The following is a 15,183-nucleotide window of genomic DNA, read 5'->3' on the forward strand; positions in this document are numbered from 1 at the left end:
TGTACAGGGAGAAAGAGCGCCTGAAAGGACAAATTAATCTGTACAGGGAGAAAGAGCACCTGAAAGGACAAATTAATCTGTACAGAGAACTTGAAAGGACAAATTAATCTGTACAGGGAGAAAGAGAGAACAAGTCTACAGTAAACATGTTGTCCTCCACGAATGACAGAGCGCTCCTTCTTATGTCAGTTAGTGACAATTATTGCATCATTTAATTTTAAGTACCGAAATTATATAGGTCGTAATGGGAGATATGCTTGTTCAATGTTTGGTGGGGGAAAAAGTCTAATTAGCAGAAAAACCAATGGGGGGGACCTTATAGGTCCTTATGAGAAACGTGTTGGTCATGAGAGGCTGCATATATGAATCACATTTTATGACGGAACAGGAGACATGCTTGTTCAGTTTGGAATGTCAGTTGATTACTATAGCACCTCCCGTTACGGCAATCAGTGTGATTTTGTAAATGCCGGATCTCTATGGCATATCTCACCCAAGTCTGAGATATCACATGTGAGCAATGTTCTAATGGATGGAGACAGATCCACAGACCCCCTCCACAATGAAAGTACAAGTTGCGGGTCAGGGAGACTGATTGTGTGCATTCCAGAAGTGACTTAGGTCTGGCAGTCTTGAAATGATTGCAATAAATGACCACTAACACAGTTTCTTTCTGAATGTGAGCCTAACATCATGGCCACGATATCCTGTCTCAAACCAGGCTTACTGGCTGGATAGAAACAATCCTATTCGATGCTCCAAAGGTGATAACATTACACTGGGTGACAATGACCTTGGGTACATGATGGGAAATGACTCTATAGACAACATAATCTCATCCAAAACAAATGTTTTTTTCTCCCATAGTGTGTAAGAAGAAACTGAGGGATCAGTAAAGGCTGGTTGACTGAACTTCTACTTCAGTCAAAATGTCACTTAATCATGAACTGATGTCAATGGGAGAATAAGTGAACATTTGTAACTAAAGTGGTACTAAAGTATGATTCGCCCGTAAAAGAGAAAAGTGTTCCAGTACCTGTCTGCTATTGTCTGCTGTTCGTTGATTCCCACGTTGAAGAGCACCGGGTAAACCTGCAACGCCTTGCCCTCTTTGATCTCATGGGGTAACGTCTGGAAGGCCAGCCGTGGTAATGGCACTTCTACAGTATAATGGTCGCTGGAGGGAGGTAGGCGGGAGGGAGAGAGGGAAGGAGAGAGGGAGAGGAAGGGAAAATGGGAGGAGGGGAAAGAGAGAGAGAGAGTTGGAGGTACGAAGGAAGTTAGGAAGGAAAGAAGGAAAGAACAAAGGAAGGAGAGAGGCAGGGAGGGAGGAGCGAAGTGTGAAAGAGAAAGTGTAAACAGAGATTTGATATGCGTGGACATGAAAGCATCACATACCAACGTTGAAGCACTTCACACCCATTCTTTTAACACTTCAAATCTGAGCACAAGCCTGAACAGAGGCTTGGTGGAGTCTGAAGTTACAGTAAGTAGGATGGCGTGATGTCCACACAACTTTCACTGGGCCTTGACATGGTACTGATTGGTCTGATAGTATTTCTTCACTATTTATCACCCATCTGACAGGTTTACTGGTTAACAGCACACGTCAGCATTAAGACAAATGTGTTGCAACTCCCGTTACTGAGATACAGGATCAGTTGTTTAAACAAACACAGTCAGGCTTCAGTGGGATATTTCCAAATAACGAAATAATGAAAACCAAATGTCTCACTTTTTGATTTTTGATTTTTTTGATGATCTGCTATACAATATTTTTTGTGTCATGCTGAGAAAAGCTCCTAACACAAATCATCTTTATTGATATAGACTTTGTTGCCTATTTAACTTTTGACTCATGAGTCACGACCAATCAAAACAGGTGTTTTATTTTTTACAATCGACTTGAAGTAGATTAGCCTGGATAACAGGAAATGGCTCACTGTAAGTCATGTGGAAGTTAACCTATTCATTATTGTCAGATGGAAAATCTGTTTTTGAAAAAATGTTTTTAAGGACTTTTCAACCCTGGTTACCTCCCAAATTCGCTGCAGTATGTCTACTGCTTTCGGAATAAGTAGACTATCATCTACACCACCTCAATCAGTAGGTAGAATTGGTTAAATTGGAAAAGCTTAATCTCGGTTAACCCAGAACTAAAGTCTCATGTAATTGGTCAGCTGCTCGATTAAGTTCTGGGTCCATACGTGTTAAGAGAAGAGATGCTAGAACGAGGAGCGGAACCAGAACGGGGAGCTCCAGCCTCTCTACAGGCTAAATGTGCCCTCCCCATTATAAAAAACAACATTTTCCTCCCCAATTTTGTGTTATCCAATTGTTAGTAGTTACAGACTTGTCTCATTGCTGCAACTCCCGTACGGACTCGGGAGAGGCGAAGGTCGAGAGCCATGCGTCCCCCGAAACACGACCCAACCAAGCCGCACTGTTTGCCGCACTACTTCTTGACACAGTGCACATCTAACCCGGAAGCCAGCCGCACCAATGTGTCGGAGGAAACACCGTACACCTGGCGACCACAGGAGTCGCTAGTGCAAAATGAGACAAGGATATCCCTTCTGGCCAAACCCTCCCTAACCTGGACAACGCTGGGCCAATTGTGCGCCGCCCCATGGTCCTCCCGGGCGCAGCCGGCTGCGACAGAGCCTGGGCTCAAACCCAGAATCTCTGCTGGCACAGCTAGCGCTGCGATGCAGTGCCTTAGACTACTTCGCCTCCCGGGAGGCGCACTCCCCTTTCTAAATTTGAAATAGGCTAACACCTGCGAAATCATGATTTGTCCAAATAACCAGTGACGAAAAACCCAAACACAGGAACCACTGCTACTCATTATTCCACCCATCACATTTCTCGCTACTAGCTATGTTTACTGAGATCTGTCCAAGAGAGAATAGGAAAAGCTATACACCTGATACACCTGACAAAACAATTTGCCAAGTTGGATCAATAATAATGTCTTACTCTGTATTACAGTATGATATGATATGATGTATGAAGTCCACAAGCTGATCTAAAAAAAAAAAAACTATTTCACACTATGTAATCTCCCATGTAATGACAAAACCACTGGTTAAAGGATGCTGGGTAATAGAGTCTCACCGCCTGCCGATGACTACAGGTTGCAGGTCACAGGGGTTGTCTGTCTTGGCCTGGGTGATCTTGAAGGCCACCCGGTGCAGGTCTGAGATGCCCACCTCCATGTCCTCCAGCATGCCAATCTCCTCACCTGTAACAGAAACACCAATTAGTCAATTATAGGTTACTTACTGTTCTCTTGAAGTAGACAATCTGTTCGGGTCATAGTATGAGAAATACACTGGGCAACAAAACGGGCAATAGGGCCCAGTTGCATAAAACAACTTAAGTTAATTTCCCCTTAACATTTCCCTTAAAGTTTCCTTAACTTTAAGTCAATTGCACAAATAATTTTAAGGTGAATTCCCTCTTAAATTAAGTGAAAAGTTAAGGGTGCCCATGAGGTCCATAACTGCTTCATTCAGTATGGATATCAATGTAAACAGCATTTAGGGAGGTGATTGTTACTTAAATCTGTCCTGGTTACAGAAGGAAAACATCAACCAGCTAGCTACTTCGCTAAACAATGGAAGATTAACAATTCATAGGTACAAAGCTAGCTGGCTAGTTAGCTAGATACTCTGTAAACTAGCTTGACGTACTAGAAAGTACCATAAACAAGTTCAGAAGAAAGTAACTACATGAAGTGCTTTGTTATCTTCTGAGGCATTTAAAAAAAAATCTTGTCTTGATCGTAGAAGTTCTCTCTCTTTGATGAGACTTTTAGTCAGTGAATCAGGCAGTCTCCAATGTAACCAGATAATCTTTCTGCAGTACATGCCTTCAAACTATCCCTTACAAAAATGTACCATGGTACCACTATGGTACTTTAATTCATAACCATGGTAACCTTATTGTATTTTCACTAATACCATGGTACAGTCTTAATCTCAGCAAATGTACCATGGTTTTAGCCTTGAAGTATGATGGTACTACCATGAAATTACCATTGTACCTAAATATGACCATGGTATTGCATCATTTACACCATGGTATAGATCTGAATCATGGAAATGTACTGTGGTTTTAGCTTTGAAGTATGATGGTACTGCCATGCACCTAAATAATACCATGGTATTGCCTAATTTATACAATGGCATAGAGGTGGATTATGGAAATATAATGGTTTTAAACTGCATTACACATTCTATCATGGTAATGCACAATTATGACAAATGGTACAAACAATTATCAATTGGTACCATCTTTATTAATTGTGCGTTACTGTATAAAAGCATGTTATACAACTTCCTGTACTCTTTGTTAATCTTGAAGGACCTTTCAAACTGGGTAATCCTTTAGGTAAAAGTTACCCTTAGACACAGATCTCGGATGAGCTTACCTTCCCTCAATCCTAAACTCCACTGTTAGGGGTGTAAATGCAAAAACAGACCTTAGATCAGTGTGTAAGACAGTAGACCTTTGACCCTACTAGAGTACTCACTGTAGGTGCTTAGCAGGCTTTCAAACTGTGCCACCAGGCCCACTAGGTGGAGCTGCCTGAGGAAGCCCTTATCCTCCATCCCCGCGTACAGCCTCATGACGAAACCACACGCCAACGCAGCTAGCTGCACACACACACACACACACACACACACACACACACACACACACACACACACACACACACACACACACACACACACACACACACACACACACACACACACACACACACACACACACACACACACACAGGATTCAATTAAAAAGCAACACGGCACATCGTCAGGGTTCAATCAAAAAGCAACACGGCACATCGTCAGGGTTCAATCAAAAAGCAACACGGCACATCGTCAGGGTTCAATTAAAAAGCAACACGGCACATCGTCAGGGTTCAATCAAAAAGCAACACGGCACATCGTCAGGGTTCAATCAAAAAGCAACACGGCACATCGTCAGGGTTCAATCAAAAAGCAACACGGCACATCGTCAGGGTTCAATCAAAAAGCAACACGGCACACTATATAATTTATCCACATCATCCATTTATATATATTTTTTATCTCTGTATCCAGTTGGGATCCAGTTGGGCAAAGGGTAAGGCATTCACACTCCCCGCCCCAAAAAATATGTGTTTCAATAAATGTGTTTCAATAAAATCAACTATATGCATTGAGCTTGTCAGATGCTTTAAGCTTACTGTTTGATTAAATAACACACAAATTACTCAAGAGGGAGCCAGAGATCTAGATAACCAGGAGAAAAAAACCTTAACCTGACCCAACCATTCTCTCGCTCCTGCTGGCTTTCGCAGATTCGTCCGTTACTCTCCTGAAGTTGCCGGTAATAAGCTACACGAGGAGTCTGCAACCATTCTCATGTGGAATGCCAATTTATCTTACCCTTTCTACTGATCTGTGTGCCAGTTATAGTTGTTCTATGCACATTTACGTGGAAGACTCATTTAATTTATAATAAGGCCTTCATTGCAGCCTGCAGATAGAAAATATCGTGATAAAAAAAATATTCTGGGGCCCATTTCCAGTGAGCTCGAGACAGACACAGCTGGAGGGTATTTGCCCATGGGAAAAGATGCAGTGCTTGACTTGGGCAGGAGCTCACCGGAGCTAGTAGCAGCACCTAGAATGTTCTAATGCTTGTGAATATTATGTCAAAAGTATTGTGGAGCTCCTGCACTTAAATATAAAACAGTAGCCGCACCCAAAATGAGTATGGGAACCTATTTAAGTCCAAGTCAAGCACTGATAAGGAGAAATCAGGTAGAACTATTTTATGATGTTTCCACTGGATCAGAGCACGACATTTTTCCCTTTCACGCTGAGTGGTTACCAAAAGGGAGAGAGCTGGAAAGATTTTTCAAATACATTGAGGAACTATTGCCATTCTCAACAGATGTAAAACACAAAAAAGACAGTTTGCTTGCTGTCTGAGGTGAAGAAAAGGTTACTTTGAGAAGCTCCACAGCTCATTAGGGGTGGTGTATTGAGCCAATCAGAAATACTATCAGACATTGTATATTAGAAATGATAGGAATTAATGATGGTAAATGTACTACTGGTGATATATGTAATGAAACGGGATATACACTAACAACCAACCGTAAACAATACACACAATGAAGTTGAGAAAAATGAATGTGCACAAATTGACGGGAGAGAGCTCATTCTGGAGAGAGAAGTGCATTGTGCATCTGGGTGCTGCGTGGTCAATCCAACGTCTGCATTGTCCATGCAGCATTTACTGTGATACGGCCTCTGCAGAAGTCAGGGCATTCATACTTCTTGAGCTTCACGGAGCAGTGAAGAGCTGTTGTGAAGGAAGTTGTCAAGGAAGTGAGATTGTGTTTATACAGGATGTACCGGCCCCAACTACCGTCAACCAATCATGTCAATGCAGAGCTATACAGAGCCCTCTGCATTGTTACAACATTTAAGAGGTGCATGGCGATGTGGTACAGAGCTCGACTTGGCATCTGCGTGCCTCTGGAGGCTCCATAATTGCCTCACACCTTCCATATGGAGCCTCCGACCACATTTTCAGATCAAACATAAATTGGCTTTTAGTCTAGGCCTTCGCAATGGATTAGTTCACTGAGATGGGCACAATTATATTTGTCTTTGTGTAATTACAGAAACACTTGGCCAAAAATAAATGCAGAGGTCCATGTCATTCCAGTCAACTAATGGGGTTCAGCCCTAATTCACACAAAAGCCTACCGCCCAACTGTGGACGGAGTTGACCCCCTGCTGCAGAGATTATGTCTGGAACATTATGACATTCTAATGCATTATCAGCTCATAAAATACTTGTTTATCTAGGTTACAAGGTAATTCAAACAATCAATGCAAGTAGTCTGAGCTGCTGCCGGGTCAGTTTCAAAGACTTGCTGGATCACTTCCAATTACTGCATTATGTTAGGATTAGGAGCTGTGTTTCAGTAGAAACATAGCCAGTGAAATGCTAACTAATCTCTTGTGTAAATTATGTAAACAAACACATGCCGTTGAATGGTGGTTTGATACTGTACATCATAACTAGCTTCCTAACAGCTGAAAAACGTTGGCATTGGTTAAAGAGCCTTGACATGACAAATCAATTGCAACAAATATCTATAGGCTGTTTCCAAAGTGGAGTCCTCATTTCACAGGTGGCCACCTACCGCCTGACTGAAGACCACATCCCTCCTCTGCTTGAGGAACAGTCCCTGGGGGATGCTGCAGGCCGCCTCCTGCAGCAGGACGAAGGTCATGGCCCTCCTGGCCCGCACCACCACCTCCGCGACGCACTCCTTCAACCTCACCACCAGAGGGCAGAGCTGCTCCCGCCAATCCCCTTCTGCAACATACAGAGAGACATGTCAGAAGACATGAGAACCATATATTACACAGTTTATGTTGGAATCTTGATGTGTCCTGATTTCACTACATCTTTAGTTGTGCTGATTAAGGAGCCTAGAAATGCATCAGCATTAAAGACGATGAGAATTGTTGATGAAAATGTTAGGTTGGCATCTTGAAGAATGTTTCAAAACTTCAGTTACGGTATGTTCTCAAAGGACTGAACACCCTTTCAGTGGTTTGTTTATATGTTTGAGAAATGTTTTGCAGCTGGTTGCAGCTCTAACACATCGAATTTAGTTGCATCTAAATTATTTGTTCATAGTTTAGATAGTTTGTTTAGCTTCTAGGGTCTCCAATTTAGAAACAATTGTGGATTCAAAACTTATCTGAAGCAAATATATATCAAACATCAGTGGGGTCAAGGTAGGGGTCAAGGTAGGGGTCAAGGCAGAAAGTCCATCCAGCTTTAGTGAGGTTTGAGAATGTAGTGGAATGTAGTGGTCAAGTGGAGTGAACCCAAGAGGCTGGTGTTTCATAATGACTGGTGGATACTGCAGTATGAACCCAAGAGGCTGGTGTTTCATAATGACTGGTGGATACTGCAGTATGAACCCAAGAGGCTGGTGTTTCATAATGACTGGTGGATACTGCAGTATGAACCCAAGAGGCTGGTGTTTCATAATGACTGGTGGATACTGCAGTATGAACCAAAGAGGCTGGTGTTTCATAATGACTATTGGATACTGCAGTATGAACCCAAGAGGCTGGTGTTTCATAATGCCTGTTGGATACTGCAGTATGAACCCAAGAGGCTGGTGTTTCATAATGACTGGTGGATACTGCAGTATGAACCCAAGAGGCTGGTGTTTCATAATGACTTTTGGATACTGCAGTATGAACCCAAGAGGCTGGTGTTTCATAATGCCTGTTGGATACTGCAGTATGAACCCAAGAGGCTGGTGTTTCATAATGACTGGTGGATACTGCAGTATGAACCCAAGAGGCTGGTGTTTCATAATGACTGGTGGATACTGCAGTATGAACCCAAGAGGCTGGTGTTTCATAATGACTGGTGGATACTGCAGTATGAACCCAAGAGGCTGGTGTTTCATAATGACTGGTGGATACTGCAGTATGAACCCAAGAGGCTGGTGTTTCATAATGCCTGTTGGATACTGCAGTATGAACCCAAGAGGCTGGTGTTTCATAATGACTGGTGGATACTGCAGTATGAACCCAAGAGGCTGGTGTTTCATAATGACTGGTGGATACTGCAGTATGAACCCAAGAGGCTGGTGTTTCATAATGACTGGTGGATACTGCAGTATGAACCCAAGAGGCTGGTGTTTCATAATGACTGTTGGATACTGCAGTATGAACCCAAGAGGCTGGTGTTTCATAATGACTGTTCCATGTCTCCTGGTCCATTTCCAGACTGACTGTTTTCATAGACGTGAAAGGATAAGAGATTGTCTGGCTTGACAGACTAAAGATGACCAGGAGGCCCCCCCCCGCAACCCCTAAAAATCTGAATAAAACCAAATATATGAATACAAAAATATAGAATTTTTTGAAAATATATTTTTCTCACAAAAGTAGTGCACTGGGCCTTTACTATTATTAGCGACCATATAGACCTCCATAGTGGACTGATATAGACCTCCGTAGTGGACTGATATAGACCTCCGTAGTGGACTGATATAGACCTCCGTAGTGGACTGATATAGACCTCCGTAGTGGACTGATATAGACCTCCGTAGTGGACTGATATAGACCTCCGTAGTGGACTGATATGGACCTCCGTAGTGGACTGATATAGACCTCCGTAGTGGACTGATATAGACCTCTGTAGTGGACTGATATAGACCTCTGTAGTGGACTAATATACAGTTGAAATCAGAAGTTTACATACACTTAGGTTGGAGTCATTAAAACTCGTTTTTCAACCACTCCACAAATTTCTTGTTAACAAACTATAGTTTTAGCAAGTCGGTTAGGACATCTACTTTGTGCATGACAAGTAATTTTCCAACAATTGTTTACAGACAGATTAGTTCACTTATAATTCACTGTATCACAATTCCAGTGGGTCAGAAGTTTACATACACTAAGTTGACTGTGCCTTTAAACAGCTTGGAAAATTCCAGAAAATTATGTCATGGCTTTAGAAGCCTCTGATAGGCTAACTGACATTATTTTAGTCAATTGGAGGTGTACCTGTGGATGTATTTCAAGGTCTACCTTCAAATTAACATGGAATAACATGGGATAACATGGAAAACAACCAATTTTTGTGCAGTACTAATTTACCATCCTTACAAACCACTTAATGTAAATGTACATTACTGTATTGTACATAGGCTGGTCATCTAGGTTTGTACCTGTTGACTTTCCATCACCATGAAGGAAAACAATGCAGAATACAGAAATGAAGTACATTGAGACATCAAGTGGTTTGTGATGATCCGTTGGTGCTTGCAATGTCAGGGTTGTGGGTTTGATTCCCACGGGGGACCAGTACAATAAAGTATGAAAATGGAAGCTCTCACTACTGTAAGTTGTTCTGGATAAGATGTCTATTGAAATGGAAAAGGAATGAAGACCATTTCAGTTTTTACATCGAAATAAGTTGCATTTGCAAAGTATTTCAAGAAACTGGAAAACATACAGTACTGTGCAAAAGTTTTAGCAGATGTGAAATAATGTTGCAAAGTAAGAATGCTTTCAAAAATAGACATGTTAATAGATTATATTTATCAATTAACAAAATGCAAAGTGAGTGAACAGAAGACAAATCTAAATGAAATCCATATTTGGTGTGACCACCCTTTGCCTTCATAACAGCATCAATTCTTCTAGGTACACCTGCACAAGGCCCGGGATTTTGTAGACATATAGTCAGGTGTATGATTAAACAATCATACCAAACAGGTGCTAATGACCATCAATTCAATATGTAGATTGAAACACAATCATTAACTGAAACAGAATCAGCTGTGTAGGAGGAATAAAACTGGGTGAGGAACAACCAAACTCAACTACGGTAAGGTTGCTGAAGACAGTTTTCTGTCAAAAGTCATACACCATGGCAAGACTGAGCACAGCAACAAGACACAAGGTAATTATACTGCATCAGCAAGGTCTCTCCCAGGCAGACATTAAGGCAGACAGGTCTCTTCCAGGCAGAAATGCCAAGGCCGACAGGGGTTTCCAGATGGCCAAGCTCTTTAGAAGAAGCACAAAGAAACGGGCAACGTTGAGGACCGTAGACTCAGTGGTCGGCCAAGGAAACTTGCTGCAGCAGATGAAAGACACATCATGCTTACTTCCCTTCGCAAAGGGAAGATGTTCAGCAGTGCCATCTGCTCAGAATTGGCAGAAAACAGTGGGACCCTGGTACACCCATCGACTGTCCGGAGAAGTCTGGTCAGAAGTGGCCTTCATGGAAGACTTGCGGCCAAAAGCCATACCTCCGACGTGGAAACAAGGCCAAGTGACTCAACTATGCACGAAAACACAGGAACTGGGGTGCAGAAAAATGGCAACAGGTGCTCTGGACTGATGAGTCAAATATTTGGCTGTAGCAGAAGGCAATTTGTTCGCCGAAGGGCTGGAGAGTGGTACACGAATGAGTGTCTGCAGACAACAGTGAAGCATGGTGGAGGTTCCTTGCAAGTTTGGGACTGCATTTCTGCAAATGGAGTTGGGATAATTTGGGATTTGGTCAGAATTAATGGTCTCCTCAATGCTGAGAAGTACAGGCAGATACTTATCCATCATGTAATACCATCAGGGAGGCATCTGATTGCCCCTAAATGTATTCTGCAGCATGACAACGAACCCAAACATACAGTGCAAGTCATTAAGAACTATCAGCGTAAAGAAGAACGAGAAGTCCTGGAAGTGATGGTATGGCCCCCACAGAGCCCTGACCTCAACATCATCGAGTCTGTCTGGGATTACATGAAGAGAGAGAAGCACCTGAGGCTGCCTAAATCCACAGAAGAACTGTGGTTAGTTCTCCAAGATGTTTGGGCCAACCTACCTGCCGAGTTCTATCAAACTGTGTGCAAGTGAGGGCCTCCCGGGTGGAGTAGTGGTCTAAGGCACTGCATCGCAGTGCTAGCTGTGTCACCAGAGATTCTGGGTCTGAGCCCAGGTTCTGCCACAGTTGGCTGTGACCGGAAGGCTCATGGGGCGACACACAATTGGCCCAGCGTCGTCCGGGTTAGGACGCTTTTTTTCTATAACAAAAGTAGTGTAGTGGGCCTTTACTAGTCCTGTATTAATGGACTGACAATAAAGATGTCTTCAGCGCACCCACCCCCAAACTACTTCCCGTGGCTATGCCAGGAGGCCACCGCACTGTGATGTTGGGGCAAGTGATGGTCAATAGGGGGCAGTGTTGTCCATGGATTCAATTTTTTTTAAAGGAACTCGGCTGCCTATGTATTCTGCATGGGGGTGGGAAGTAGCCTGGCGGGTAGGCGTGTTTGGCCAGTAACCAAAAGGTTGCTGGATCGAATCCCGAAGCTGACAAGGTAAAAATCTGTCGTTCTGTCCCTGATCAAGGCAGTTAACCCACTGTTCCCCAGGAGTCATGGATGTCGATTTAGGCAGCCCCCGCACCCCTCTGATTCAGAGGAGACACATTTCAGTTGAATGCATTCAGTTGTACAACTGACTAGGTATCCCCCTTTCTTCCATGGCTCCAATGCTGTGACGAAGCCTACATGTGATGGTGTGAGGAACACCATTGTGGAAAAACTTTTAATATCGTTTTTTCCCCACTGACTGCTTATGTCAACAAAAGCCAGGAAAAGCTCATCACATCTCTTTAATCCCACACTCCCCCTCACCTTTCTTGCTCCCTTTCACTCTCTCTCTTTCACTCACAAATTGAAAACAAGTACGCACACACACACACACATCTCCTCCAACCCCACACAAAGCAGATTTGGGTGGGGTTCCCCTTGCCAAACAAATCATGCCTCATCTCGTTTTGAAAACACACTATACACACATTCAACCCTCCCTCTTCCCACTGGTCCCTGTCAAAACAGACAAACTCCCACAATGCCTTGTCAATGGGAGTCTTGGCTGGACCAATCACAGCCCTCGGCCTGAACAGCGCCACAGAGAAGAAACCCTCATTAATCTTCCCTTTCTCTTCAAACAGTTGAGGATGACCACTCCCTGTGTCTATTCTCTATCTTAATAAAATGCTGTAGGTCCTGTTTACTCCCTGTGTCTGTTCTCTACCTTAATAAAATGCTGTAGGTCCTGCTTACTCCCTGTGTCTGTTCTCTACCTTAATAAAATGCTGTAGGTCCTGCTTACTCCCTGTGTCTATTCTCTATCTTAATAAAATGCTGTAGGTCCTGCTTACTCCCTGTGTCTGTTCTCTACCTTAATAAAATGCTGTAGGTCCTGCTTACTCCCTGTGTCTGTTCTCTACCTTAATAAAATGCTGTAGGTCCTGCTTACTCCCTGTGTCTGTTCTCTACCTTAATAAAATGCTGTAGGTCCTGCTTACTCCCTGTGTCTGTTCTCTACCTTAATAAAATGCTGTAGGTCCTGCTTACTCCCTGTGTCTGTTCTCTACCTTAATAAAATGCTGTAGGTCCTGTTTACTCCCTGTGTCTGTTCTCTACCTTAATAAAATGCTGTAGGTCCTGCTTACTCCCTGTGTCTGTTCTCTACCTTAATAAAATGCTGTAGGTCCTGCTTACTCCCTGTGTCTGTTCTCTACCTTAATAAAATGCTGTAGGTCCTGCTTACTCCCTGTGTCTATTCTCTACCTTAATAAAATGCTGTAGGTCCTGCTTACTCCCTGTGTCTGTTCTCTACCTTAATAAAATGCTGTAGGTCCTGCTTACTCCCTGTGTCTGTTCTCTACCTTAATAAAATGCTGTAGGTCCTGCTTACTCCCTGTGTCTGTTCTCTACCTTAATAAAATGCTGCAGGTCCTGCTTACTCCCTGTGTCTGTTCTCTACCTTAATAAAATGCTGTAGGTCCTGCTTACTCCCTGTGTCTGTTCTCTACCTTAATAAAATGCTGTAGGTCCTGCTTACTCCCTGTGTCTGTTCTCTACCTTAATAAAATGCTGCAGGTCCTGCTTACTCCCTGTGTCTGTTCTCTACCTTAATAAAATGCTGTAGGTCCTGCTTACTCCCTGTGTCTGTTCTCTACCTTAATAAAATGCTGTAGGTCCTGCTTACTCCCTGTGTCTGTTCTCTACCTTAATAAAATGCTGCAGGTCCTGCTTACTCCCTGTGTCTGTTCTCTACCTTAATAAAATGCTGCAGGTCCTGCTTACCTCTGTGAATGTTTGGACAAAGACGTGTCACTAGATCGGCTGCCATGCTCATACACAGTAATGATTCACCAACATGCACACGCACACTATCCTGATACGGGAGCCAACACCTTCGCCCAGTCAGGCTTAAGCTTGCACCAATCTGCCAACCACTTGGCATTAGTAGGGACACGACACGCCCTCGTCTGAGCAGAGGCCTGAGAGAAGACTTGATTGGATGCAGGGGAGATAACGTCTGGGTGTGAATAACAAGAGGTCCTTGCTCCACTTCTCTGTGGTTATTTATGCACTCTCTCCTTCTTACCTTAATTCCAGAGGAGGCTGCTGAAGTGAGGAGGGCTCATAATAATGGCTGGAACGGAGCGAATAGAATGGCATCACGTGTGACGTATTTAGCTGTATTATCCGGTCATTACCACGAGCCCGTCCTCCCCGACTAAGGTGCCACCAACCTCCTGTGCTTCATTCTGTCAGTTCTGAGAGTCTTGAGTGTGTGTGTGCAGATTTTGTGCAGACCAAATACTGGCTGTCGTGGGATGTGACTGCCACCCTATGGTGAGAAGGAGTTAAGACCGGACGAGAGCTTGTGCCATCTAAATACATCCAGGACTCTATGGAAGTCTTTCTGGTTGGTATTGCAGGACTATATAACTGTATGTAGGCGATCTCAAGATGGCAAGACAACACCAATAGATCTGGGACTAGGCTATAGGACATTGTTATGGGTGTAGAGCCATGTTTTTCTGATATACGACACATTCAGCGGTGAAACTCTTACCGGGGTTGTGGGAGGTGATGACGTCAGCCAGGACCTGCTTAGGGATTGGTTGTTCCTGGTTGTTGTTGATTGGTTCCTGCTCCTGGAGCTTGTCCACCATGGCGATGACACAGTTGAGGCTCTTCGCCACGTCGGCCCACACCCTGTCCTGGAGGAGACAAACACAACATCAGCACCTGGCCTCTGTGTGTGTGTGTAAAGGAAAGATGTCAATCTGCATGTTTATTTTTATTTTATATAACTAGGCAAGTCAGTTAAGACTTATTTACAATGACGGCCAAGGAACAGTGGGTTAACTGCCTTGTTCAGGGGCAGAACGACAGATTTTTATCTTGTCAGCTCGGGGACTCAATCTTGTAACCTTTCGCTTACTAGTCCAACGCTCTAACCACTAGGCTACCTGCCGCCCCATGTGATCTGTCTGGAAGACCAATCCACGTTCCACACCTGTCTGTTAGCGAACCACGATGTTCAAGGTACTATTTGATCCCAAAACATAGAATGTAAAAAATAATATCAACCATGTTAAATATGGATGTATATCTCTGCCTTGGGCCACTACAGTTGGTTTGAGTATGATTGGACATTGGCTGTTCAAAGCCCTTATCACCAGATTTCTACTAGCCTTTAACTTTCATTGTCTCAAAATCAAATCGGTCACAGAAGCACTATGAAGAGTTTCTGTACT

The 15,183-nt window shown here is 43.4% G+C and overlaps 1 protein-coding gene across 1 annotated transcript in view; it reads right to left on the reverse strand.

The window, feature by feature from the left end:
• LOC109881902 (type II inositol 3,4-bisphosphate 4-phosphatase-like) overlaps positions 1–15,183 on the reverse strand; it is a 340,632-nt gene that overhangs the window by 9,657 nt on the left and 315,792 nt on the right. The window contains exons 16-20 of the mRNA XM_031828224.1: positions 14,496–14,643; positions 7,217–7,392; positions 4,538–4,661; positions 3,118–3,244; positions 1,037–1,177 (exon numbers count right to left, since the gene is read on the reverse strand). Of these exons, the coding sequence (XP_031684084.1) occupies positions 1,037–1,177; positions 3,118–3,244; positions 4,538–4,661; positions 7,217–7,392; positions 14,496–14,643 (716 nt within the window). The remainder of the gene's footprint in view (positions 1–1,036; positions 1,178–3,117; positions 3,245–4,537; positions 4,662–7,216; positions 7,393–14,495; positions 14,644–15,183) is intronic.

The sequence above is a fragment of the Oncorhynchus kisutch genome, linkage group LG7 (assembly GCF_002021735.2).
Source record: "Oncorhynchus kisutch isolate 150728-3 linkage group LG7, Okis_V2, whole genome shotgun sequence".
NCBI classification, from domain to species: Eukaryota; Metazoa; Chordata; class Actinopteri; order Salmoniformes; family Salmonidae; genus Oncorhynchus; species Oncorhynchus kisutch.